We start from the raw sequence: 25,913 nt of genomic DNA on the forward strand, positions 1-25,913 counted from the left end.
ATGACCCCAGCAACCTTGTTGCTAGGCTGACGTCACATGGCATTGTTTCGCCGATGGATCTTGCAACAAAATTCAACAAATTACGTCATCGGGTATTGTGACGTCATTGTAAACTTTGAGCTGCAAGGCCCCGTTCCACAAGGTGATCGTACTCTAGCGCAACGAGAGTCTTTAGTCTAAGTTAAATTATGTGAGTTGTGATAGCCTAAGCACTACGATCATTTTGTGGGACGAACGCCTGAATTCTAAAGGTGGACCATTGTATGATATTAAATTCATTCGTTTCAATTTTTGACGTGTTTGAAGTATTATTCTGTTAAACTCAATTGGATTATGCCATGGATCGTGTAGGTGTCAGCCTATTTACACTCAACAGTATAATTCTAAAAACATTATAAATGACAAGTAATAAATAAAATACTAAACTCGCTCTCGTGTAAAACCAATTTTATGAAACTCGTGAATAGTTGTGGTATCTGACTCGCTTTCGCTCGTCAGATACCAGAACTATTCACTCGTTTCATAAAATTGGTATTACACGGGAGCTCGTTTAGTATTCTATATATAGCCAAAATACGGCCAAAACGGAAACCCATTTCTGGTGTCCCCCGCCGTGATATTGGAATATTACTAAAAGCGGCGTAAAAGCATACTCACTCACTCCAAACGGTGTTTAACTCGCTCACTTCCCTGAACAACGCAGTATCATTACTTCTACATTAAACTAACCGCCGAGTCAGGAAACCCCTGAAATAAGAGTCTCCTTTTAACCTTTCTACGGAGACATAAAAGGGATGTGAATGAGAGAGTCGTGAAGAACCTGTAATATTGTATAGTCTACTGCAGCGATATGACAAGCTCTCCTCGTAATGACGAGCGATAGGTATCAATTTGTATCGTCAGGCAACTTTCTCCAACTTTGTCAAAATTAATCGAACTTTATGATCACAGGAAGGATTAGATTACGGTGGCATTGTGTTGCCATGGTTACAGATGAACGTGACCATGATCAGGATGGTATTTTTCCCGAGGGGTGAATCCAGAACATAGCAGTTTACCTTATTGATGAAATTGTGACCGTTGTGAATGTATCATATTGACAGTATAAAATGGTTATCGTGTATACACTTGTCAGTTTGTTAACATTTGAGGTACAATTTTCACATAAAAAACGAATAGGATTTTTAAAATATGCAAGTTAGGATTTATATTTTAGAAGATACTTGTATTTACTTGTCAACTAACATGTACATTTCATCGGATGTCCCGACAAGGGATATATTTTCATAAGTAACTGATTATGATTGTATACTCCCTAGGGAGCTGAGAATGAAATCGAGTGCACACTGTTCCATTGACCGGTGTAATAGTGGTGTAGCGCTTTGAGTATGCCCCTGCGTGGTATGGAAATATAGAGCAAAATAAATGGCTTTCTTCATCTTCTCCTCCTTCTTCTTCCTCTCTCTCTCCTTCTTGGTCTTCTTCTTTGTCAGTTTCTTCTTCGTCGTCGTCTCCTCCTTCGTCTTCTTCTTTGTATTCTCCTCCTTCGTCTGCTTCTCCTTCTTCTTCATCTTCTTCTTTGTCTCCCTTTTCTTCTTCGTCTTCTTCTTCCTCTCTTCTTCGTCATTTTCTTCTTCTCCTTCTCCTTCGTCGTCTTCTTCTTTTTCGTTTCTTCTTCGTCTTCTTCTTTGTCTTCCTTTTCTTCTTCGTCGTCTTCCTCCTCTCTTCTTCGTCGTTGTCTTCTTCTTCTCCTTCGTCTTCTTCTTCTTCTTCGTCGTCGTTTTCTTCTCCTTCTTTTTCGCTCCCTTTAAGCCGACACGACGTAGAATAATACTTTCTAAGAATGATCCTAGGTGTCGGACAGGATGATAGACGAACTATATTTTGGCATGCCGAAGTGTAAACAAACACAAATAGTATATTTCCGTTGGTGTTTTAGTCAGGTGCGAGTGCGACATCAAAGTAAGCTTGCGCAGAGTCAACCGGATCCAGCTTCAAACTGCAGACAGTTTTAAAGTTCTATTTGGGGCGGTCAGGTAGATAGAAGTTTATTTTCTGTTTTGTAGGCAATCTGCCCATGTACACCGTTGATACAACAATATCCTACATATATGGCAATTAGGCGGTAGATGACACTATATACTTACTATCAAGTGCATATTTACATTTCAGCGCTTCTTTAACGAACTTAGCACATTTGTTAAGGATAAACACATCATTAGAAGTCAGTATTTTATTAAATGTACAAATATTTGATGAAATATACCACTTTGGTATGTACTTATTTCTCAGCAATACATATGCCTCGCAATCAAATATGAAATGGAGTTTATCTTCAATGCTAATAGTATTACACATCCTACAAATTCGGTTTACATCTTCTTTACATCTGATATTGCAACGCAACGGCAGTTCATGCAATCTCAACAAACATATATATCTTCTTAGTTCCCTAACATTGATGTTTGTAACATAGTATTCAACAGTCAGCAATGATTTAATATTCTTATAATGTGCAAGTCGTTTTGAATCATTGATAATACTAAAAATGTTTTGTTTTCCACAATCTACTAATCTCTGTCTGAACATCGACAGAAAATATGGAATATCTCCAATATCTTGACTAACCCATGCATATCCAAACCCATACGTTTATAACAACAATCTTACACAGGATGCACATGTCTTCCTTCCTGCTGAATCTAACTTCTTAATATGTAGGTATCATTGTCTGGGATAACGAATATCTGACATACTTAACAGGTTAGGTGAGGTGAGGTGAAATTGGGTTTAACGTCGCGTCCAAGATTATTGCACTTATGTAGCGACGTGCATGCACGTGTGTGTGTGTGTCTGGCTGCTTGTACTAGACCGGACTGATGCCGATTTATAGTGCTAGCCCACATGCCGTAGTTTAACATGAACACCCCACTCAGACACAGTATACTGACTCCGAGCCGACCAGTACTTGCTTTAACCCCTTAATGACGAGCGCCAGACAGGGTAACAACAAGTACCATCTTTTAACGTCTTTTGGTATGACGCGGCCGGGGATCGAACCCCGGACCCTCCGCTCTCCGGGCGGACGCTCTACTACTAGACCACGGAGGCGGTCTACATTCTTAACAATTTACACCAGTACTTTACACATGTTTGGTGGTAATCTGTATAAAGTCCATGTCTACCGCAGTCGGCTAAAGCTGCACTACTCGGCACATGTTTACCAACACCCAATACATATTTACAAAAATTATTATGAAATCTTTCAATAACAGCTCTTTCATGGAAGCCCCACACCTCCACCCCATATAACAAATTAGGTTTTATTTTACAATCAAACAACTTAAATAACATATTTACAGGAATATTTGGGTATTTATGCTGTAATTGCTTAATAACAAATAGATCTTTACTGGCTTTTGAAACAAGAGTATTTGTACGCACTGTCCATGACCACCTGGTAGAAAACATAATACCTAAATAATTATAATAAGTTGCTGTCTTTAGTAGATCGCCATCAAAATAGTTATTACCACTTTTCATAATGTCGTAAATAACCACAGTGCACCATTTCGAAAAACTTATATTTCTGTCTTATCCATATTTATCTGTAAGCCCCATGATTTACAATATTTACATAAAATGTCAATCTTTCTTTGCAAACAAATAACACTGTCATCAAAAATACATAAATCATCAGCATACAATAATAACAGTAGTTCCAAATATTCTGCACCTATAAATATACCTCTCACATCTGCATCTTCCATCATGGATTGAAATTCTGAAATAAACATTGCAAATAAAAACGGGCTGATATCACAACCTTGTCTGACTCCACTTAAAGTCAGGTAGCCTAGTGATTAAAGCGTTCGAAGACCCGGGTTCGATTCCGACATGGGTACAATATATGAAGCCCATTTTCTGGTGTTCCCCGCCGTTATATTCCTGGAATATTGCTAACAGCGGCGTAAAACCTGGTCACTCACTCACTAAAGTTCTATTTTGCCGTTTGTCTATCATCCGATTCATAACCGCCCTGAACGACGTGAAAGCCCACTCACTGACTCACTGACTCACGCTCTCACTCACTGACTCACTCTTTCACTCACTCACTCACTCACTCACTCACTCACTCACTCACTCACTCACTCACTCACTCACTCAACCGACGCGTGGCTGAGGTTTGTTTACGGGTGTATCTCAGCACGATACACAATACAATTGTAGTGAATAGATTTGATTAAAGATGCCAATCCATTATTGATGTCAGCAATGGCTGAAATCGATGCAGTGATCTGTCAGGGTTATTGATACAGACTAACGATATATTCACAATACATCAATTATCAATGTCCACCATTCGTTAGTACACCTCATAAAGCATCGCTCACAAAGGCACGCTTCAAGCGCGCGGCGAGCGGATGCTTCAAGAACTTACACACTGTGACAGGGTATGGATAGGCTTCAGGTGTTCGTTTTCAAGTACAACGAAACTCAAATTGAAATAAATGACAGGCTGTTTAAATATATATCGAAATGTTTTGAAAGCGTTTTCCGTGCTCGTGTTTTATGTATTTGCTGCTTCACGTATTTATGGAGATGACGATATACATGCTATTTGATGATGAGAAACAATAATAGAATGAAAGAAGGTGTGGAAGAAGTGAAACTCGCCATCTGTATCCCATACCTTACCAACATATACACTTCTCCGTCCGCTACCTCTCCCTATTCCTCTGCTACCCCTCACCGTCCACTACCGCTCTCCATTCCTTATACTATTCCTTCTTCGTCTCAACCCTGTCTCCATTCCCAGCCCCTCCCTGTCGACTCTCTGTCACATCCCTCTCCGTCTCCTGTAGCTACCCCTCATCGTCCACTACCTGTCACATCCCTCACCGTCCACTACCTGTCACATCCCTCACCGTCCACTACCTGTCACATCCCCCACCGTCCACTACCTGTCACATCCCTCTCCGTCTCCTGTAGCTACCCCTCACCGTCCACTACCTGTCACATCCCTCACCGTCCACTACCTGTCACATCCCCCACCGTCCACTACCTGTCACATCCCTCTCCGTCTTCTGTAGCTACCCCTCTCCGTCCACTACCTGTCACATCCCTCACCGTCCACTACCTGTCACATCCCCAACCGTCCACTACCTGTCACATCCCTCTCCGTCTCCTGTAGCTACCCCTCACCGTCCACTACCTGTCGCATCCCTCTCCGTCCCTTGTAGCTATCCCTCTCCGTCCACTACCTGTCACATCCCTCTCCGTCCACTACCTGTCACATCCCTCTCCGTCCACTACCTGTCACACCCCTCTCCGTCTCCTGTAGCTACCGCTCTCCGTCCACAACCTGTCACATCCCTCTCCGTCTCCTGTAGCTACCCCTCTCCGTCCACTACCTGTCACATCCCTCTCCGTCTCCTGTAGCTACCCCTCTCCGTCCACAACCTGTCACATCCCTCTCCGTCTCCTGTAGCTACCCCTCACCGTCCACTACCTGTCACATCCCTCTCCGTCCACTACCTGTCACATCCCTCTCCGTCCACTACCTGTCACACCCCTCTCCGTCTCCTGTAGCTACCCCTCTCCGTCCACAACCTGTCACATCCCTCTCCGTCTCCTGTAGCTACCCCTCTCCGTCCACTACCTGTCACATCCCTCTCCGTCCACTACCTGTCACATCGCACTCCGTCTCCTGTAGCTACCCCTCCCTGTCCACTACCTGTCATATCCCTCTCCGTCCACTACCTGTCACACCCCTCTCCGTCCACTACCTGTCACATCGCACTCCGTCTCCTGTAGCTACCCCTCCCTGTCCACTTCCTGTCATATCCCTCTCCGTCCACTACCTGTCACATCCCTCTCCGTCTCCTGTAGCTACTCCTCCCTGTCCACTACCTGTCATATCCCTCTCCGTCCACTACCTGTCACATCCATCTCCGTCTCCTTTAGCTACCCCTCTCCGTCCACTACCTGTCACACCCCTCCCCGTCTCCTGTAGCTACCCCTCTCCGTCCACTACCTGTCACATCGCACTCCGTCTCCTGTAGCTACCCCTCCCTGTCCACTTCCTGTCATATCCCTCTCCGTCCACTACCTGTCACATCCCTCTCCATCTCCTGTAGCTACCCCTAACCGTCCACTACCTGTCACATCCCTCACCGTCCACTACCTGTCACATCCCCCACCGTCCACTACCTGTCACATCCCTCTCCGTCTCCTGTAGCTACCCCTCTCCGTCCACTACCTGTCACATCCCTCACCGTCCACTACCTGTCACATCCCCAACCGTCCACTACCTGTCACATCCCTCTCCGTCTCCTGTAGCTACCCCTCACCGTCCACTACCTGTCGCATCCCTCTCCGTCCCTTGTAGCTATCCCTCTCCGTCCACTACCTGTCACATCCCTCTCCGTCCACTACCTGTCACACCCCTCTCCGTCTCCTGTAGCTACCCCTCTCCGTCCACAACCTGTCACATCCCTCTCCGTCTCCTGTAGCTACCCCTCTCCGTCCACTACCTGTCACATCCCTCTCCGTCTCCTGTAGCTACCCCTCTCCGTCCACAACCTGTCACATCCCTCTCCGTCTCCTGTAGCTACCCCTCACCGTCCACTACCTGTCACATCCCTCTCCGTCCACTACCTGTCACATCCCTCTCCGTCCACTACCTGTCACACCCCTCTCCGTCTCCTGTAGCTACCCCTCTCCGTCCACAACCTGTCACATCCCTCTCCGTCTCCTGTAGCTACCCCTCTCCGTCCACTACCTGTCACATCCCTCTCCGTCCACTACCTGTCACATCGCACTCCGTCTCCTGTAGCTACCCCTCCCTGTCCACTACCTGTCATATCCCTCTCCGTCCACTACCTGTCACACCCCTCTCCGTCCACTACCTGTCACATCGCACTCCGTCTCCTGTAGCTACCCCTCCCTGTCCACTTCCTGTCATATCCCTCTCCGTCCACTACCTGTCACATCCCTCTCCGTCTCCTGTAGCTACTCCTCCCTGTCCACTACCTGTCATATCCCTCTCCGTCCACTACCTGTCACATCCATCTCCGTCTCCTTTAGCTACCCCTCTCCGTCCACTACCTGTCACACCCCTCCCCGTCTCCTGTAGCTACCCCTCTCCGTCCACTACCTGTTACATCCCTCTCCGTTCCCCAACTCTCCTCATACCATACTCTTACTATCCTCCTCCGCCCCTACTTCTCCCAGTCCTCTACCCCTCCCAGTCCCAGGCCCCCCACTTTCCCCATCCGTCGCGTATCCCCCACTTCCTCTCTCTCTCTCTCCCTACCATTACCTCTCCCCTACCCCTCACTACATCTCCCCGTCCCCTACCTCTCCCTACCCTTCTCCGTCCCCTAAATCTTTCGTCCCCTACCCCTCACTATCTTTTCCCGTCCCTACCCCTCACTATCTCTCCCCGTCCCCTACCCTTCACTATCTCTCCCCGTCCCCTACCCCTCACTACCTCTCCCCGTCCCCTACCCCTCATTACCTCTACCCGTCCCCTACCCCTCACTATCTCTCCCCTTCCCCTACCCCTCACTATCTCTCCCCGTCCCCTACCCCTCACTACCTCTCCCCGTCCCCTACGCCTCACTACCTCTCCCCGTCCCTTACCCATTACTACCTCTCCCCGTCCCCTACCCCTCACAACCTCTCCCCGTCCCCTTACTCTCCCCGTCCCCTACCCCTCAATACCTATCCCCTTCCCTACCCCTCACTACTTCTAGCCGTCCTCTTCCCCTCACTATCTCTACCCGTCCCCTACCCTTCAATACCTCTCCCCGTCCCTTACCCCTCACTATCTCTCCCCGTCCCCTACCCCTCAATACCTCTCCCCGTCCCCTACCCCTCACTACCTCTCCCCGTCCCTTACCCCTTACTATCTCTCCCCGTCCCCTACCATTCAATACCTATCCCCTTCCCTACCCCTCACTACCTCTAGCCGTCCTCTTCTCCTCACTACCTCTCCCCGTCCCCTACCCTTCAATACCTATCCCCTTCCCTACCCCTCACTACCTCTAGCCGTCCTCTTCATCTCACTACCTCTACCCGTCACCTACTCGGGGAGAGGTAGTGAGGGGTAGGAGGAAGGGAAATGTAGTGAGGGGTAGGGGACGGGGAAAGGTAGTGAGGGGTAGGGGACGGGGTGAGGTAGTGAGGGGAAAAGGATGGGTAGAGGTAGTGAGGGGAAGAGGACGGGTAGAGATAGTGAAGGGTAGGGAACGGGGAGAGGTAGTGAGAGGTAGGGGACGGGGAGAGGTAGTGAGGGGAAGGGGACGGGTAGAGGTAGTGAGGGGTATGGGACGGGGAGAGGTAGTGAGGGGTAGGGGACGGGTAGGGATATAGAGGGGTAGGGGATGGGGAGAGTTAGGGGACGGGGAGAGGTAGTGTCCTCTCCCCGTCCTATACCCCTCAATACCTCTCCCCGTCCCCTACCCCGCACTACATCTCCCCGTCCCCTAACTCTCCCCGTCCCCTACCCCTCTATATCTCTACCCGTCCCCTACCCCTCACTACCTCTCCCCGTCCCCTACCCCTCTATATCTCTACCCGTCCTCTTCCCCTCATTACCTCTCCCCGCCCCTACGTACAAAGATTTCAATATGTTCAGAAGTTCAGAAGCAGCAAGTTGAAGAGAGAGGGGCGAACAGTATCAAAGCGACGCCGACATATCCCCGTCCCCTACACCTCACTATCTCTCCCCGTCCCCTACCCCTCACTACCTCTCCCCGTCCCCTACCCCTCACTACCTCTACCCGTCCTCTTCCCCTCACTACCTCTACCCGTCCCCTACCCCTCACTACCTCTCCCCGTCCCCTACCCCTCACTACCTCTCCCCATCCCCTACCCTCACTACCTCTACCCGTCCTCTTCCCCTCACTAGTCTACCCTTCTCCATCTCAACCTCTACCCGTCCCCTACCTCTCCCCGTCCCCTACCCCTCACCGTCCCCTACCTGAAACTACCTCTCCCCGCCCTCTTCCCCTCACTACCTATCCCCTTCCCTACCCCTCAATACCTCTACCCGTCCCCTACCTGAAACTACCTATCCCCTTCCCTACCCCTCAATACCTCTACCCGTCCTCTTCCCCTCACTAGTCTACCCTTCTCCATCGCAACCCCTCCCCGTCCCCTACGTACAAAGATTTCAATATGTTCAGAAGTTCTGAAGCAGCAAGTTGCAGAGAGAGGGGCGAACGGTATCAAAGCGACGCCGACATATCCAAGTAACGCAAAGATCTACAGGACTTTAATGCTTGTTTTGGCTCGACTATAACACAGTATTGATTTACACCCTCAATGTCACAGGGTCTAGCATGGATTAATCCCAACATCAGAATCTATGCTGTAACATGGAAGCCCATAACATCCAAAGGATGACCGGGATCGATCCGTGGTGTGTTGAAAGCGCCGTGTTCTGTACCATATCCGTTACCTCATGCGAGACTCTCAGCCCCCGAGATGAGGCATTCGCCATCGTTCAATATCGATTTCCCTCCTCCGCGTCTGCGCAGGACTAGCTTCCGGCACTATGACCTGCCAAACGATAGCGGCTAAAGGAATGTTTATATTGAGATAAGTCGCCTGCGCTTCGGATTCAACCATCAATGGATCAGTCGTCCTCGGTGCTGTCGGTCGCCACCGTGCAGTTCCATCACCGAACACGTTGACGCTTGTAACACGAAAATTACGCATTACCATGGTAACGTACTAGTGTTCTGTGAGTATGGAATCGGACGCTTCCGAGGGAGTCAATATCCCAAGCATGATGCATCCAAGTAATTGAACAACTCTGGATATACAATGTGTTTCGACAGCATCGTCCGATCTCAATTAACTGAGGCGGCCAACCGACTTGCTTCATCGTCAGCTGCATGTGGATGCGAGACTGTGTTTACAATCGGTTCAGCCAGATATCATCGCTCATATTAACTGGACCTCTATAACCAACTGCTCAGTGATTCTATCAGGCCTGGTGCAGCATCCTTCGTGTGATTGACCAGTAAGTACTTCCCTTTGAGTTCTACCACGTGGTTTTCTATTGTCCATCACAGCATCATACTTTGTTAAGTGTTAACACACGTAACCTCTTTGACCTCTGTAAAAGTGCAAAACGATTATCTGGAATGTTTTGATAATTATGTGTGATGTGATCAATACACTTTTGATAAATATATCACTGCAGGAAGCGTGTTGAGTCTCACACGATTATCAATGTTTACAAAACTTGCCGTTGACGTTTTGATCGCATTATTGTTTAAAGATGTGTATATTTAGTATATATGCATACATATGATATACATTTGCTTTGTAAAATGACACAGACGATGCGAAGTTTTTTTAATATAATAACAAAAGCTGTTTCAATATCTTTAACCGATGTACATAATGCCATATACTAGTACCCGTGAATATCCGCTGTAGAATAGGTCTTCAGCAACCCATGCTTGTCGTAACAGGTGACTAACGGTGGTCAGGTTCGCTGACTTGGTTGATGCATGTCATCGTATCCCAATTGCGTGGATCGATGCTCATGATGTCAATTACTGGATTGTCTGGTCCAGACTCGATTATTTACAGATTTCCATCAAATACATGTAGCTTGAACATTGCTGATTGCGGCGTTAAACAACGAACAAACAAACAAAAGTTTGTGTTGAAATACAACAAATCTGAGTTGAGTTGAACGTGTACATGTAATCGATGCATTATACACAACACAACCATTAAATTCTAAAATCAACAATAATTAACGACTTACAGCTGACAAATATATGTTTATATTATTTCTGATAATACAATGAGTTTGGGGGTTACTGCATATTTTATGATTAATTGAAATTTGATTTCACAAATAAATCAATATACTGTTTTCCTAATAGATATTGCATTACAATCCCTACAGCGTAAAATGACCAGCAACGTGATGGTGTTTTTGTCAATGTTTGTAGTCATCTGTTTTTCGTTTTGGGGCTGATTTCGCAGAGTGAGTGTGTATGGTTTTAAGCCGCTTTTAGCAATATTCCATCAATATCACGGCGGGGGACACCAGAAATGGGCTTCACACATTGTACCCATGTCGGGATTCGAACCCGGGTCTTCGGCGTGACGAGCGAATGCTTTAGCCACTAGGCTACCTGATTGCCCCCCTGCCTTCGCAGAAACTGCTTTGATGATAATTGGTGGTATGGAACCACAATCGATTTTGCATCAGGCTGGTGATAATTAGGATTATCTGCCAGCGGGAGTTATGAAATATTCATCACTCCACACTCCACATGCTGCCTGTGAAACTAGATCCTGACAGACTTGACCAGCGTTGTGCATTAAATGAACTCCCAACGGTTGGAGAGCTAACTCACAAAGTGCATCACTGTGGAAAAAGACTGAAAGCTACATATAGTTACAATAACAATAATTTATGACTTTAATTAATTTTATCCTTCTCTTTTGAATGGAAAGCAATAAATAATGGTTTTAACTTTTTCTTGCTTAATGAACATAACATTTCATTGGAATGTTATGATTTGAAACCTGTTTTCATACTTCATCAGCGATATGACTTACCGATATGCTTTACCCTGTGTCCTATACTTTACTCTATATCCTTTACTTACTATATATCCTATATTTTTATCATATATCCTATACTTTACTCTATATCCTATATATTTATTATATATCCTATATTTTTGTGATATATCCTATACCTTACGCTATATTCTATACGTGTACTCTATATCCTCTCATTTGCTAAAACTCCTATACTTGCTCTATATCCTATACTTTGCTATATATCCTATACGTGCTCTATATCCTATACTTGCTCTATATCCTATACTTGCTCTATATCCTATACTTTGCTCTATATCCTATACTTGCTCTATATCCTATACTTGCTCTATATCCTATACTTTACTCTAGATTCTATTTGTTTATTAGATATATCCAATACTTTACTCTTTATCCTACACTTTGCTCTATATCCTATACTTTTCTCTATATCCTATACTTTGCTGTATATCCTATACTTTACTCTGTATCCTACACTTTGCTGTATATCCAATAATTTGCTAAATATCCTTTACTTTGCTTTTTTCCTATACTTCGCTCTATATCCTATAATTTGCTCTATGTCCTTTACTTTGCCCTATATTCCATAATTTTTTTAGTTATATCCTATACTGTACTCTGTATCCTATGCATTGCTCTATATCCAATAATGTGATTTATATCCTATACTTTGCTCTATATCATATACTTTGCTATATATCCTCTAATTTGCTAAAAATCCTTTACTTTCCTCTATATCTTATACTTTTCTCTATATCCTATACTTTGCTCAATATCCTATACTTTGCTCTATATTCTATACTTTATTCTATATCATATAAGTTCATTCTAGATCTGAATATACTTTAACTCTATATCCAATATGTATATGCCCCGTACTTTACTCTATATCGTATACTTTACTCTATATCGTATACTTTACTCTATATGTAGCAGGGCGTGGAGTCATCCCACAGATGACATCCTTACCTTGTCAGCACCCAACTTGGGGCCAACGTAGCGGCCATAAAATTTCCGAATCCCGTTATGGCATTCGCACCACGTACTAACTGATCCGCCACGTCCACCTGACGGAAGAAGCTTATCCCGTCAGCACACGTACAAGGTAAGGGTGCCATTTGTGGGATGACTCCGCGCCGAGCACCATATACTCTACACCTTTTTCTCTATATCCTATACTTTCACTCTAATCTTATACTTGTACTCTATATCAATGTAGATCCTATACGTTGCTCTATATCTTATAATTTTACCCTATAATTGGAGGGGGCACGGGTGGCCCAGTCGTCTAAGGCGCCGCGATCCGCTGTGCAGAGTTGCGTCCCTTGGGCACGCCAGAAACCTATGATTGTGGGTTCGAATCCCGGTTCGACCCGATTATGTTTCTAGGTTTGTCAGCACTATACCTGTGCTCGTGGGTTTCACCGAAGTGGTAAACGTCTGAGACATGCATCACTTCGGGCTTTCCTCCCACATTAAGCTGACACGCCGTGATATAACTGGAATACTGTTAAAAGCGCTACTCACTCACTATAATTGGACGCGAGAATTTTAGATCATACTTTTTATCTGAAATAAAATATTGAAAGGATATTTAAGTATACTCAAAATGCTTTACCACCGAGGGCCGGCTTAAGGAAGTTCACAAAAGTAAAACAATTAGTTGCCGTTAACGAGATCGTATGTCCGAAGACATTCCCAGCATCCACGCTCGGCCCAAAGTCCGATTAAGATAAAGGTGTAGGTATCAAACTTTGTTACCTGATGGTATTTGTAAAAATGGGAGGTTGGATAGACTTATATGTAAGATACCGTGGAGACCGCCTCCGTGGTATAGTGAATACTTGTTGTTACCCAGCCTGGCTATCGACATGAAGGGGATTAAACTCGGCTCGGAGTCAGTATACTGTGTCTGAGTGTCAGCCATCCGTGTTAAACTGCGGCATGGTATGCCAGTAGGCTAAATCCGGACGAGTAGAAGCAGACACACACACATACACACGCACGCACGCACGCACGCACGCACGTTCGCGCGCGTCGTTAAAGAAGTGAAAAACTCTTGAACAGGACGTTGAACCTCACTTCGCCTGAGATACCGTGGAGGTGCCGGGGCAGAATGGGTCCCTGGTAAGCAATCATTCGTGTAAAAGTCGTGCTTCTTTACAGACCGGGGGGCACGGGTGGCCCAGTCGTCTAAGGCGCCGCGATCCGCTGTGCAGAGTTGCGTCCCTTGGGCACGCCAGAAACCTATGATTGTGGGTTCGAATCCCGGTTCGCCCCAATTATGTTTCTAGGTTTGTCAGCACCATACCCGTGCTCGTGGGTTTCACCGAAGTGGTAAACGTCTGAGACCTGCATCACTTCGGGCTTTCTCCACATTAAGCTGACACGCCGCGATATAACTGGAATAATGTTTAAACCTGTTAAACCCAACTCACTCACTTTACAGACCGTGATAGTGTTGGCATATTGGTGACTCCGGTGTAAAACACTTCCCCACTCAAACACATCAGTAAGAATGAGAAGGGTTGTTGTCCTCCATAGAGACGTTCAACGTCACTCTCGCGGCCTCATAACGTCACGGCGTCACAGTGTCACAACCAAGCATTCAGATTTCCCAACTCACGAGTATCGTTATATAAGTCAGTGGCTTCTCGCCAGTGCTCTAATTAGACTGGTGTATTTGTCCACAGAACGCATCAAATCAATATTGCCTCAAACGAAATGGTGCATGCTCTGAGATGTGTGAAAATTCAATTAAAGTAACGCCATCATTTTTCACATATTCCCGACGAGTGAGTGAGTGGGTATGATTTTACGCCGCTTTTAGCAATATTCCAGCAATATCACGGCGGGGGACACCAGAAATGGACTATTCCCGACGAACGTTCCAGTGATATGCTATATTATTTTTTCCATTATTGTGAGTGAATGTTGTTAAACGCCGCTGTCAGATATACCTCATATCACAAACCGAACCAATGGTAGTCAGCATATCAGTAGCCTTCCACACCATCCGGACGATGACACACGATCAGTCATGTCCAACATTATACATGTATAACCATTTTAGCGATGATCTTACGACAATCAGGTGGTCCAGGTGGTACAGGCGTCTAACGCGCCGCAATCACCTATAGAGTTGCGTCCCTTAGATGTACCAGAAACCTATGATCGTGGGTTCGAACCCCAGATTCTTCCTGATTATGTTTCTAGGTTGTCAGCACCCTACTGGTGCTCGTGGTTTGCATCAAAGTGGCAAACGTCTGAGACCTGCATCACTTCGGGTTTTCCTCCCACATCAAGCTGACACGCCGTGATACAACTTAAATGTTGTTCGAGATCTATTCGGCAGTTACCACAAGCTGTTTTCATATTAACGTATATCGCTAATGCAATCAAACGATTTAATAGTTCCTTTATTATGTTTTAAAATAATATTCTGCTGCAGACGGTATAAGCATTACACAATATAGACTTATCATTCACATGGTTCAATAAAAGCTCCAAACGGCGTTGAGCCCAAATCACTCACTCAGTCGATAAAAGCTTATATCTAAAAGTTCCATACGAATAACAAATGCTTGTTTGATTTCACACACATACATGCGAAGCCACGACATGTAAAATAGCTAATAACCCTCTTAGTACAACATGGTAAAATAGCTAATAACCCTCTTAGTACAACATAGTTAAATAGCTAATAACCCTCAAAGTACAACATAGTAAAATAGCTAATAACCCTCAAAGTACAACATAGTAAAATAGCTAATAACCCTCAAGGTACAACATAGTAAAATAGCTAATAACCCTCAAAGTACAACATAGTAAAATAGCTAATAACCCTCAAGGTACAACATAGTAAAATAGCTAATAACCCTCAAAGTACAACATAGTAAAATAGCTAATAACCCTCAAGGTACAACATAGTAAAATAGCTAATAACCCTCAAAGTACAACATGGTAAAATAGCTATTAACCCTCTTAGAACAACATAGAAACATACCTAATAACCCTTAAAGTACAACATGGTAAAATAGCTAATAACCCTCTAAGTACATGTAAAATAGCTGACAACCCTCAAAGCACGACATATATAATAGGTAATAACCCTCAAAGCACGACATGTAAAATAGCTAATAAGCCTCAAAGCACGACATATAAAATAGCTACTAATCCCGGAAGCACGACATGCACTGGCACAAGACCAGTCGCTACGCAAGACTCCACCTTAGCCCATGACAAACATGTTAGTTTTTTATTCTCCGGGTTCGTTATATTCCTTGTCAGCCGCCGTTAAGACCAAGAGTAATTAGCAATTTATTCGTCCAGCTTTTTATACCAAAAAGCATTAAGAAGAGGACTATGTGAAACAGAGAACGTAAAATATGTTTGCTTTGTGCCATGATTGACAAATGAACTATTCATTTTCCGTGTTCACCCAATACAATGTTGTTGGAATGTTGCTAGAACCACAAATACCCACTGATTCACTTACTAATATTTTTAGTTTGTTAATTCAAAAATCAAAAAATATTTTCAAATAACATATATAGAATGACAAAAACGATAGGCACATCAATTAAACGTCACAAATATGTACACCGTGGGGCTTTCCGGATTAGAATAGGTCCCCAACAACCTATGCTTGTCTAACTCGGAGAATTTACGGGTCGGGTTGACTACGTGTCATCGAATCCCGACTGCTTGGGGCGTGCCCTTTTCGCGAACACCTGGTGTCATCACTGATTTGCATATTCCTTCCATCACCTTTTTGTACCTTTTAAGCCCAAAGGAATCTGCTTCGGTAGATAATCGATACTTTTTATTCTGGCATTGATGTTTTATGCTTATAGTATCAATCACTTGATTGTCTGGTCCAGACTCGTATACGTTGAGGGGGCCGTCATATAGCTGGAATATTGCTAAGCGGCGTATAACAAAAAATATAAGATAGCTACGCGATAAATAGCAAAGAACAACTAAGAACGAAGGGTGGTTTATTTCACGATAAAACATTGTTCTATCATGATGTCATTTCTTGAGATTCGAACATGGGCTCGAAAACTTGATGACGTCGTAAATTGGACAACTTTTTTTGAGAGGGAAGTGTCTATTGAGTTGTTCCTCCATAGATGTATCAGGGCAACGCAGATAAACGCAAATGGCGAACGATCGCATCCAAAAGCGGGAGAGACATGACGATCGGTATTGGGAAAAAAGATACAAGTAATTATAATCGACGTGAAAATTGCGAGAATATGAGAGAAAGATCAAATTTAACCTCCATGTTCATAAAATTAGATTGTCCGACATTGCCGAGGTCGGATTATATTCAGGGAGTCATCATTATTAAAATACGGGTAACTATTTTTAAAGCTTGTAAATTGTATTAAGATCCTTAAGGGGGTTGTACTTAATATTGATATCTCACATAAGATATAAACGACTGGTGGTCGTTGTTTATCGAACAATAAAACACCGCAGGGAGAATAAACCACTCGGAGCTGCGCCCCTCTTGGTTAGTTTTTAAATAATGGAGCACACATATGTTTAGGCATTCAGGACTTGTTACGTTGTGAGGAGATTGCATCTTTATCTTCATCATCGTCACTACGACTCTTTATCAGCAGCCGTGCTCCTAGCTTTGTCACTCCGACCAATTAACTCCCCATAACTCACGGGGACAATGGCAATTATGGATGCATATGTGTCTAAACAGCATTCCATATAATTATAAGTAATATAATAAGGGTAATTACTGTCCCACTGCTTTGATGATAATTTCGAAATACCGTATTTGTTAGTGTGGAAGTCAAACGAGAGCAGAATGATCGGTGCTGATACTTGTCTATCCATATGAATATACCACGGTCTGTCTGTTTTAACGTCGCGACCAAGATTATTGCACTTACATAGCGACGTGTGTGTGTGTGTGTGTGTGTGTGTGTGTGTGTGTGTGTGTGTGTGTGTGTGTGTGCTTGTACTAGTCCGGACTAATGCCGATTCATAGTGCTAGCTTACTGAGATACCATGCCGTAGTTTAACTTGCATACCCCACTCAGACACAGTATACTGACTCCGAGCCGACCAGTCCTTGTTTTAGCCCCTTTATGCCGAGCGCCAGACAGGGTAACAGCAAGTACCATCGTTTAACGTCTTTTGGTATGACGCGGCCGGGTATCGAACCCCGGACCTTCCGCTCTCCGGGCAGACGCTCTACCACCAAACCACGGAGGCGGTCAGATCGGGATGAAGACTGGATGATGGATGCATGGATGGATGATGGATGGTAATAATGAAAGTGATATTAAAGAGTAACATTATGGCAGTAGACTTAAATGGATCGGGTTAACAGGATATGTTACTTGTTCTGATTGCGCGTCATAGTACCCCGATGACATTAAACGGTGCTCATTATATCACTCTCTTGTTTGTCTGGCCTAGATTCGGTCAATTGCATGCCGCCGTGATATAGCGTGGATATTGTTGACTGGCAATAAACGTCGATGACCCTTTCTCTCCTCACGCCTGACAAAAAAGCAAAACGGAGTGAGGTTTGGAGACCCAAAATAAACAAAAATAAACAGAGGGGCAAATGAAACATTACTTCTCTGTTGATTTTATGATATGTATGATTCTTAATTAAGTTAGCGAAATTGTATAAAAATTAGACTGTACTTGCGCCTAGTCATCATTGTTAGAATACTCAATTTAAGGCACTGTTCTTATCATGAATATATGTCTTTATCCTTATATGGCAACATCAGATGTTCATATGACAGTCATCTTAACCGCCAGCACTCAAGGAATACTTGTACATGGTTTTATTTTCTAAAATATAATTTGATTTTAACTTTTATGAATGAAAACATCGCATTATACACAACTGCGGATGGGTATTTTAGACATCTTATCTTTGAAAATCAATAGATTTTCTTTTTTTCCACAAATTTACAGCATTTCAAACATAGCAGGGGTCATGTGGTTCCAAATTCATTTTTTACCCCAGTCTTCACTGAACCAATTTATTTTTTACACAAAAAATATCCAGCCTCAGATTACTTTTTACGAACTGTTGCAGGAATGAGTGATGGTTAAATAGACATAATAAAATTTAACAACACTTCTTTCGATTTTCAATTACACAAAAAAACCACGGCATACTTTCATTTGCCCCCATGTTTATAATACATGCTCATATTTATATATATTTAGCTTTCACAGGTTGCTGCTGAAACACTTCTCGGATGGTGTAGCGAGAATTGTTTGCTTTCGTATGTAACACGGGACTCGTTATAGCCGTATCATGTCAGACGTAAGTAGATGTGCACACGACCCCCAAAGCTGCAATTTATAGAGGCATTTAGTTTCAATTTATTATATTATAAGTGCTTTGTTTTTAAAAATATAAAACATATATGACTTCAGGGCGTCATCGAGGAGATAAAATGCCTGACGGTGCCTGCCTGCCACATTTATTATATTTATCACCCAACGGCACACGCATAGATAACAGATTGATCCCAAGACGGAATAATTTGAGGGTTCGTAAATATCTTATGAACACAAGCATATATCAAGCTCGTATTACGAAAATTTTGTTGCTGGGCAACGCCGAAGCTGAAGAATGTTACCCATGACGTCATTGGGAAAATACGTTGGCGAACTAACGTCACAGTATTCTTGTCAGTTTGACGTCACTCTGCACACGTATCTTTCTCTGTTTCTTTGTGTGACCAAATATCTATAAGAAATAGAACATCACGTCTATTTCATATGAAGTTTACAGCATGCTTCTTATAAATCCAATGTTATCAAAATGATATTAAATGTCATCCGTCTTCAAATCAGTAATTGGCGTTCTGATAGAGACTTTTGTCGACCTACCGACGGATATCGTTTCACCATATGGTGTAATATTGAAATCCATCCTACGTGCCCCATGTTGTGTTATGGACTGGCGGGTAGATGATGGCTAAAGGAGGTGTAAACTAGTACGGGATCACTAGATGTGACCAAAATAACTCACTGAAAATAACACGTGGAGTATGGCATATATTCATTGTGTTCGTCGTTGCTTCCAAAACCCGGATACAACTCCCATCGCAGGTACAAGTGTTTAAAGTTTGTATTGGTAAATTAATGTAATGGTAGATGAATGTATTGGTAGATGAACGTATTGGTAGATGAATGTATTGGTAGATAAACGTGTTTGTAGATGAACGTATTGGTAGATGAATGTATTTGTAGATGAACGTATTGGTAGATAAATGGCATATATTCATTGTGTTCGTCGTTGCTTCCAAAACCCGGATACAACTCCCATTGCAGGTACAAGTGTTTAAAGTTTGTATTGGTAAATTACTGTAATGGTAGATGAATGTATTGGTAGATGAACGTATTGGTAGATGAATGTATTGGTAGATGAACGTATTGGTAGATGAATGTATTGGTAGATGAACGTATTGGTAGATGAATGTATTGGTAGATGAATGTATTGGTAGATAAACGTATTGGTAGATGAATGTTTTTGTAGTTGAATGTATTGGTAGGTGAATGTATTGGCAGATGAATGTATTGGTAGGTGAATGTATTGGTAGGTGAATGGTAGATGAACGTATTGGTAGATGAACGTATTGGTAGGTGAATGTATTGGTAGATAAACATATTGGTAGATGAATGTATTTGTAGTTGAATGTATTGGTAGGTGAATGTATTGGCAGATGAATGTATTCGTAGATGGATGTATTGATAGATGAATGTATTGGAATTGGTACTTTAATATGGCTGGAGTACAAGTGACGTGAAGCCATATGAACTTACTTACTGATTGCAAACAGAGCCTCAGTGTAGCCCAGTTGACAAAGCGTTTAATCGTCACGCTGAAGGCACTGGTTCGATTCCAATAAAGTGCAATGTGCAAAGCCAATTTCTGGTGTCCTCCGCCTTGATATTTATGGAATATTGCTATAAAACTATACTCATTCACTCATTGGAAGCACGGACCCGTGAAGATCCGGGGTAGAATATGTCTTCAGCAACCCTTGCTTGCCGTAAAAGGTGACTATGCGTGTTGTAAGAGGCGACTAACGGGATCGGGTGGTCGGGCTCGCTGAGTTGGTTGATGCAAGTATCGTATCCCAATTGCGTGGATCGATGCTCATGATGTCAATCACTGGGTTGTCTGGTCCAGACAAGATTATTTACAGACTGCTGTCATATAACTGGAATATTGCTGAGTGCGGCGTTAAACAACAAACAAATATTGGAAGCAGGGATAAAGCTCTTTAGAAACAGAAGTGCATTTGAGATCAAAACCTCACGTTTAAATGTGTTTGGTAGTCATGCTATTTTTTTAATCACTATTAATATCAAATTGAGTAAGTCATATTGTTGCAAAACATATACCTTCGTACTCACGGTTACCTAATAGACCATTCGTGACCAACTCGTGCAGGTTACGGAAAGGGGCGAGTGGTGACGAATGCTAATAGACATCCCGATCAGAATGGGTCAGGTATGCTCTTGTATAGCTATACTTTTCGTCCAGCGATACTGAGGGGGTCTCAGATCACCGCGTCTGATGGGGAAGCTGACGTGTGGTCCCTCTTCCATCCTTCAAGGAGACATTTGCAAAGTGCATTAGATGTCGGGATTCAACGAGGTCAGAACAACTGTTGTGAACAAAGGCGAGTCGTAGACGTGCCAATGTCATTATCGTTGTACGTTGCCGCCTAGCTATGTGGCTGACTAGCTTGGTGAGTTTTCTTGAGCTTGCTGCCTTGTTGTGTGCTGTTAAGTTTTACGTAACTAGTCCATTTATATAATACTAATGATAATAATAGCGATAATAAAAAAAAGTAAAACTAACAACAATAATAGTAGTAATAATAATAATAAAAATAATAATAATAATAATAATAATAATAATAAAAAATAAAAATAATAAAAAATAATAATAATAATAAAAATAAAAATAATAATAATAATAATAACCGTTATAAAAATAATAGGCGACTTACAAAGTGAAAGACTCCACATGAATAGGGGAATGTTCAAAGCGAATGGCACATTTTCATTAGCCCCGTCGACGGATCACAGCGCTATCCAATTCCATTCTCAACTCCTTCGGGAATATACAACGTCGATGTTTGTTATTAATATGATTATTTCGTTAGACATAGCCCTAAAATTGAAATATGATCCCTTAGATTGAAACTGGAGTAAACCATCTCTGGAAGTATATTCATCAGCATATTCCAAGGCGGTGTGTATAGGGAATATGAACATGCTCTGTTGAAGGAAGGTTCCGTTGTGCATTTTCAGGGGTGTTATTGTAAGTGTAGGAAATACTTTTGAACCTTGGGCTTACAATATTTCTTCAAGGTATAGTTATCATTATAATAAAATCGGCAAAATTCATTTCTATAAACATAATAAATCTTTACAAAAAGCAGAGTCCTTTTTACGATTCTAACTTTATCAAAATCATGTAGTTATGAATCACTTTCAAATAGTAAAGAAACCAGGTGTTCGCGAAAGGTGAGCATATCCTGCTCCACCGCTTGCAGCTGTCACAAACACATGCAAAGACAAGTCAATTGTTCATTTGAAAAAAGGCGGGAACAAATAGGACATTCAAATCAAAATCGGCAATTGCTTCGGATATCATTTTTGTCACTGTTGCGTCGGGGGCGGTGGGGTAGCCTAGTGGTTAAAGCATTCGCTCGTCACGCCGAAGACCCGGGTTCGATTCCCGAGATGGATACAATGTGTGAAGCCCATTTCTGGTGTCCACCGCCGTGATATTGCTGGAATATTGCTAAAAGCGGCGTAAAACCATACTCACTCACTCACTGTTGTGTCAAATTTGGGAATGTCCACTACGTATCTCTAGTGAAACGTTTTGGAAGTTTTACTGAGGCCTTGGATGTCGTAACCTTCATGAATCAACTTCTGAACTAAAGTCGTATGACTCTCTTTGAAATCCTGGTAGAAAGAGCATGCTCGGATGAACATCAAAAGTTGTGAAACGTAAACACCAAAGGATGGAGCTGCAAGAATATTTCTCGACTTGAAGGGGAAATGGCTATTCGAAAGTCATCCCTCTTGTCATTACAGTCTTGTGGAGAGAGTTTTCTCACTCTGAATCTTTATGCATGTGTGTCTAAATATGAAACAGATGAGGCTGTCAAACAATTCCCCTAAGGCCTAGTGGTTATGGATTCTGCCTTAATTTTAATGCTTTCTTTATGACAAATGCATTTTCCGTTTGAAACTCTCACCCAATATCATACTCTTTTCACAATTAAAATATGTGTGTGTTTAGATGATATTTAAAAACAGGTCCAGATCTAAAATACTTGCCAGACTACAAAATGGATTTCTTCAGAAGCAACAGCGGTTATCGAAACCACTTTGTCTTCGTACAGAGCGCATCATATTTCCGGTTTATGAACCATCGATATTTTCCTTTTCGCGATTGATTTCTGTTTGCGTCTTAAAATGGATATGAAAGTGTCATAAAATGAATGTCACACAGTTTACTTTGAGTAGTTTGGAAGAAAGATCTATCATGAAACCTCGACAGGGGCTATTTGATATTATGCACTCTGCCCTTGTCATGGATTCTCTTTTTTGTTTATTCGCAGTATCTCATGGCAAATGGGAACTATTTATGTTAATCCATTAAGAGAGAAGCTTAAGTCCTCTGAGATTATGCCTTAAAGTTCTTAAAGGGGAGGTTGCAGCTTCATTGTGTTGTTATGGTGTATCTGCCGGAAAATAAAGGTATACATTGAATTTGACCAAAAGAATGTCAAACGTTACTCGGCTGAAAACGGTCGCCAAAACAATACCAAAACAAAACTTACTGAAGAAAACAGAATAAGTTGAACCAACTCACAAGCGCGGTGCACAGAAGTTTGCCAAACATGTTTGGTTTGTTGCAGGTAGAGCCGATGTTTGCATTGTGTGCACGTGCAGGGCATGAAGATGAAACTGACTACCCTCCTGTGCACACACATGTTGCTCATAAGACTATCAATATGTCGGTGTGACAAGTCCATACCAGAATTCTTAGCTGAGACGCGCACATATCCACATCATGTGTGTGTGTGTGTGTGTGTGTGTGTGTGTGTGTGTGTGTGTGTGTGTGTGTGTGTGTGTGTGTGTGTGTGTGTGTGTGTGTGTGTGTGTGTGTCCCCGTACTTGTCCGGACTGATGCTGGTTGTTTGGTACTAGCCACTGCGATGCATTGTATCAGTTTAACATGAATACCCCACTCAGGTAATATACACTCCGAGAAAGAATTGCATTTTGTATAATTGACGCTATTCCCGTTTTCTTCAGAGACTCAGTAGAAAAACCCAAAACATAAATTGTATATTTTATATTTTGAAGTAAAACCGAACCTCGCAATGTCATAATACTTTATTACGAAACATTGCTCTGTCCAACGATACCTTAAGTATGTGTATCAAACTTATCTCTGAGCCTCGCTTAATTCAAACAGACCACAGCTCGAGGTATGATGAATGTTCTGTATAAGCTAACAGGTCCACTTTGTTACCAATTACACACACACAGATGTGTGAAGGTGTACATGTATGTTTTTGTATCATAATCGCGTCAAGATCCCGTTAGAATTGGTATTCATCAACCCATGCTTGTAAGAGGCAATTAAATCCATCGGGTGGTCAGACTCGGTGACTTGGTTGATGCATGTCATCGTATTGTGTGAATCGTTGACAATCACAGAATTATCTGGTCCAAACGTGATTATTTACAGACTGCCGTCATCTTGCTGGAACAATGCCGAGTGCGGCGTTAAACAACAAACAAACCAACATTACATTATAATTTAATTATCCAGTGGTTGAATAAAGTAAGTTGGTAAGAGTGGGAACATGTCTTTTATCCGTATTAACAGATTCCGATATATTGAAATGAAATCTACAGATAAGAGGAAAAAATGCTTATACAATACTAATTAATTTATACAACCACATTTAGAATTGCAATATATACTCTGCAAAAAAGGAAACGCAAATCTAGTAATGATTTGAAATGGCATATTTCGAAATGCAGAGTTGAAACTATCGCAAATAAAACGCTTTGATCACAGAACTGAATCATGGCATATGACAGGAACATAGAATGTATCGGATATATTGAATAGTCGGTTTTACCAAAATTAATTCCAATCCCAATGAGTTGTTATTAAGGTTAATATTCGGTTCTTTGATTGTCATTGTTCTTTGATTGTCACTGTTCTTTGGTTGACATTGTTTTTTGACATTGTTCTTTGATTTTTTTCTTTGATTGGCATTGTTCTTTGATTGACTTTGTACTTTGATTGGCATTGTTCTTTGATTGGTATTATTCTTTGATTGACATTGTTCTTTGATTGGCATTGTACTTTAATTGGCATTATTCTTTGATTGACTTTGTACTTTCATTGGCATTGTTCTTTGATTGACATTGTTCTTTGATTGGCATTGTACTTTCATTGGCATTGTTTTTTGAAAATCAGCATTTGTTCTTTGACTGGTGTTGTTCTTTGATAGACATTATTCTTTGATATTTTCTTTAAAAGGCATTGTTCTTTGATTGACTTTGTTCTTTGATTGGCATTGTTCTTTGAAAGACATTTTACTTTGATCTGTATTGTTTCTTGTTTGACTTTGTTCTTTGATTGGCATTGTTCTTTGATTGGCATTATTCCTTGATTGGTATGGTTACTGGGTGTGTTACTTGTACAGGGCATCATCGAAGCATAGCATGCGTGTTTTCCAGTGTCATAAATTCTGGTTACAGCAGAACACCACTTAATACTAGCATAATCTTTTAATACCATCTTATGATGAAGGACTGGGATCACAACCACACATCATATATAATACCCCCTGCTGAGCCTAATGCGTAGGGATATTACTTAGACAGGCTTGCGGTCGTGCTTAAACTGTCTCCCGTTCGTTGATACGCTCAGCTGTCTCTGATAGAAGCGTTCCAACAAATTGGTTGGTATGCGCCGACCCTATACAACGACATAACTCGGCCATTAATATGACATAATAGAAGAATTAGCGGCTCGTGTCGATGTTTCAAGCCAGGAGCGTGTTCAGGGAGCACTTCTCCCAATCTGTTGTATGCTGGACAGAGACTTCGGGAAGCGGAACGATAAAACGGGAATCAATAATGGCGGCTGATGTTTTAAGTTAGACCGGCTTTGGCAGAATAGTTTATTCTGCTCTCGGCAGCGCTGGTCTGTCAAAAGCATACCCAGAAATGCTTCCAGTGGG

At 42.6% G+C, this 25,913-nt stretch overlaps 2 protein-coding genes across 2 annotated transcripts in view; one reads left to right on the forward strand and one right to left on the reverse strand.

The window, feature by feature from the left end:
* Positions 1–1,298: 1,298 nt before the first annotated feature.
* Positions 1,299–3,770, reverse strand: LOC124116978 (protein MNN4-like). The gene is made up of 2 exons (XM_048401811.1): positions 3,749–3,770; positions 1,299–1,849 (listed from the first exon to the last, which is right to left on the reverse strand). The coding sequence occupies exons 1-2, from the start codon at positions 3,768–3,770 to the stop codon at positions 1,299–1,301; spliced, it is 573 nt and encodes a 190-aa protein (XP_048257768.1).
* Positions 3,771–9,559: 5,789 nt separating this feature from the next.
* The window catches only part of LOC124116997 (beta-1,3-galactosyltransferase 5-like), a 94,585-nt gene continuing 78,231 nt past the window's right edge, over positions 9,560–25,913 (forward strand). The window contains exon 1 of the mRNA XM_046478661.2: positions 9,560–10,036. The gene's annotated coding sequence lies outside the window, so the exon portion shown is untranslated. The remainder of the gene's footprint in view (positions 10,037–25,913) is intronic.

The sequence above is a fragment of the Haliotis rufescens genome, unplaced genomic scaffold (assembly GCF_023055435.1).
Source record: "Haliotis rufescens isolate VD_foot unplaced genomic scaffold, xgHalRufe1.0.p SCAF_23, whole genome shotgun sequence".
Taxonomy (NCBI): domain Eukaryota; kingdom Metazoa; phylum Mollusca; class Gastropoda; order Lepetellida; family Haliotidae; genus Haliotis; species Haliotis rufescens.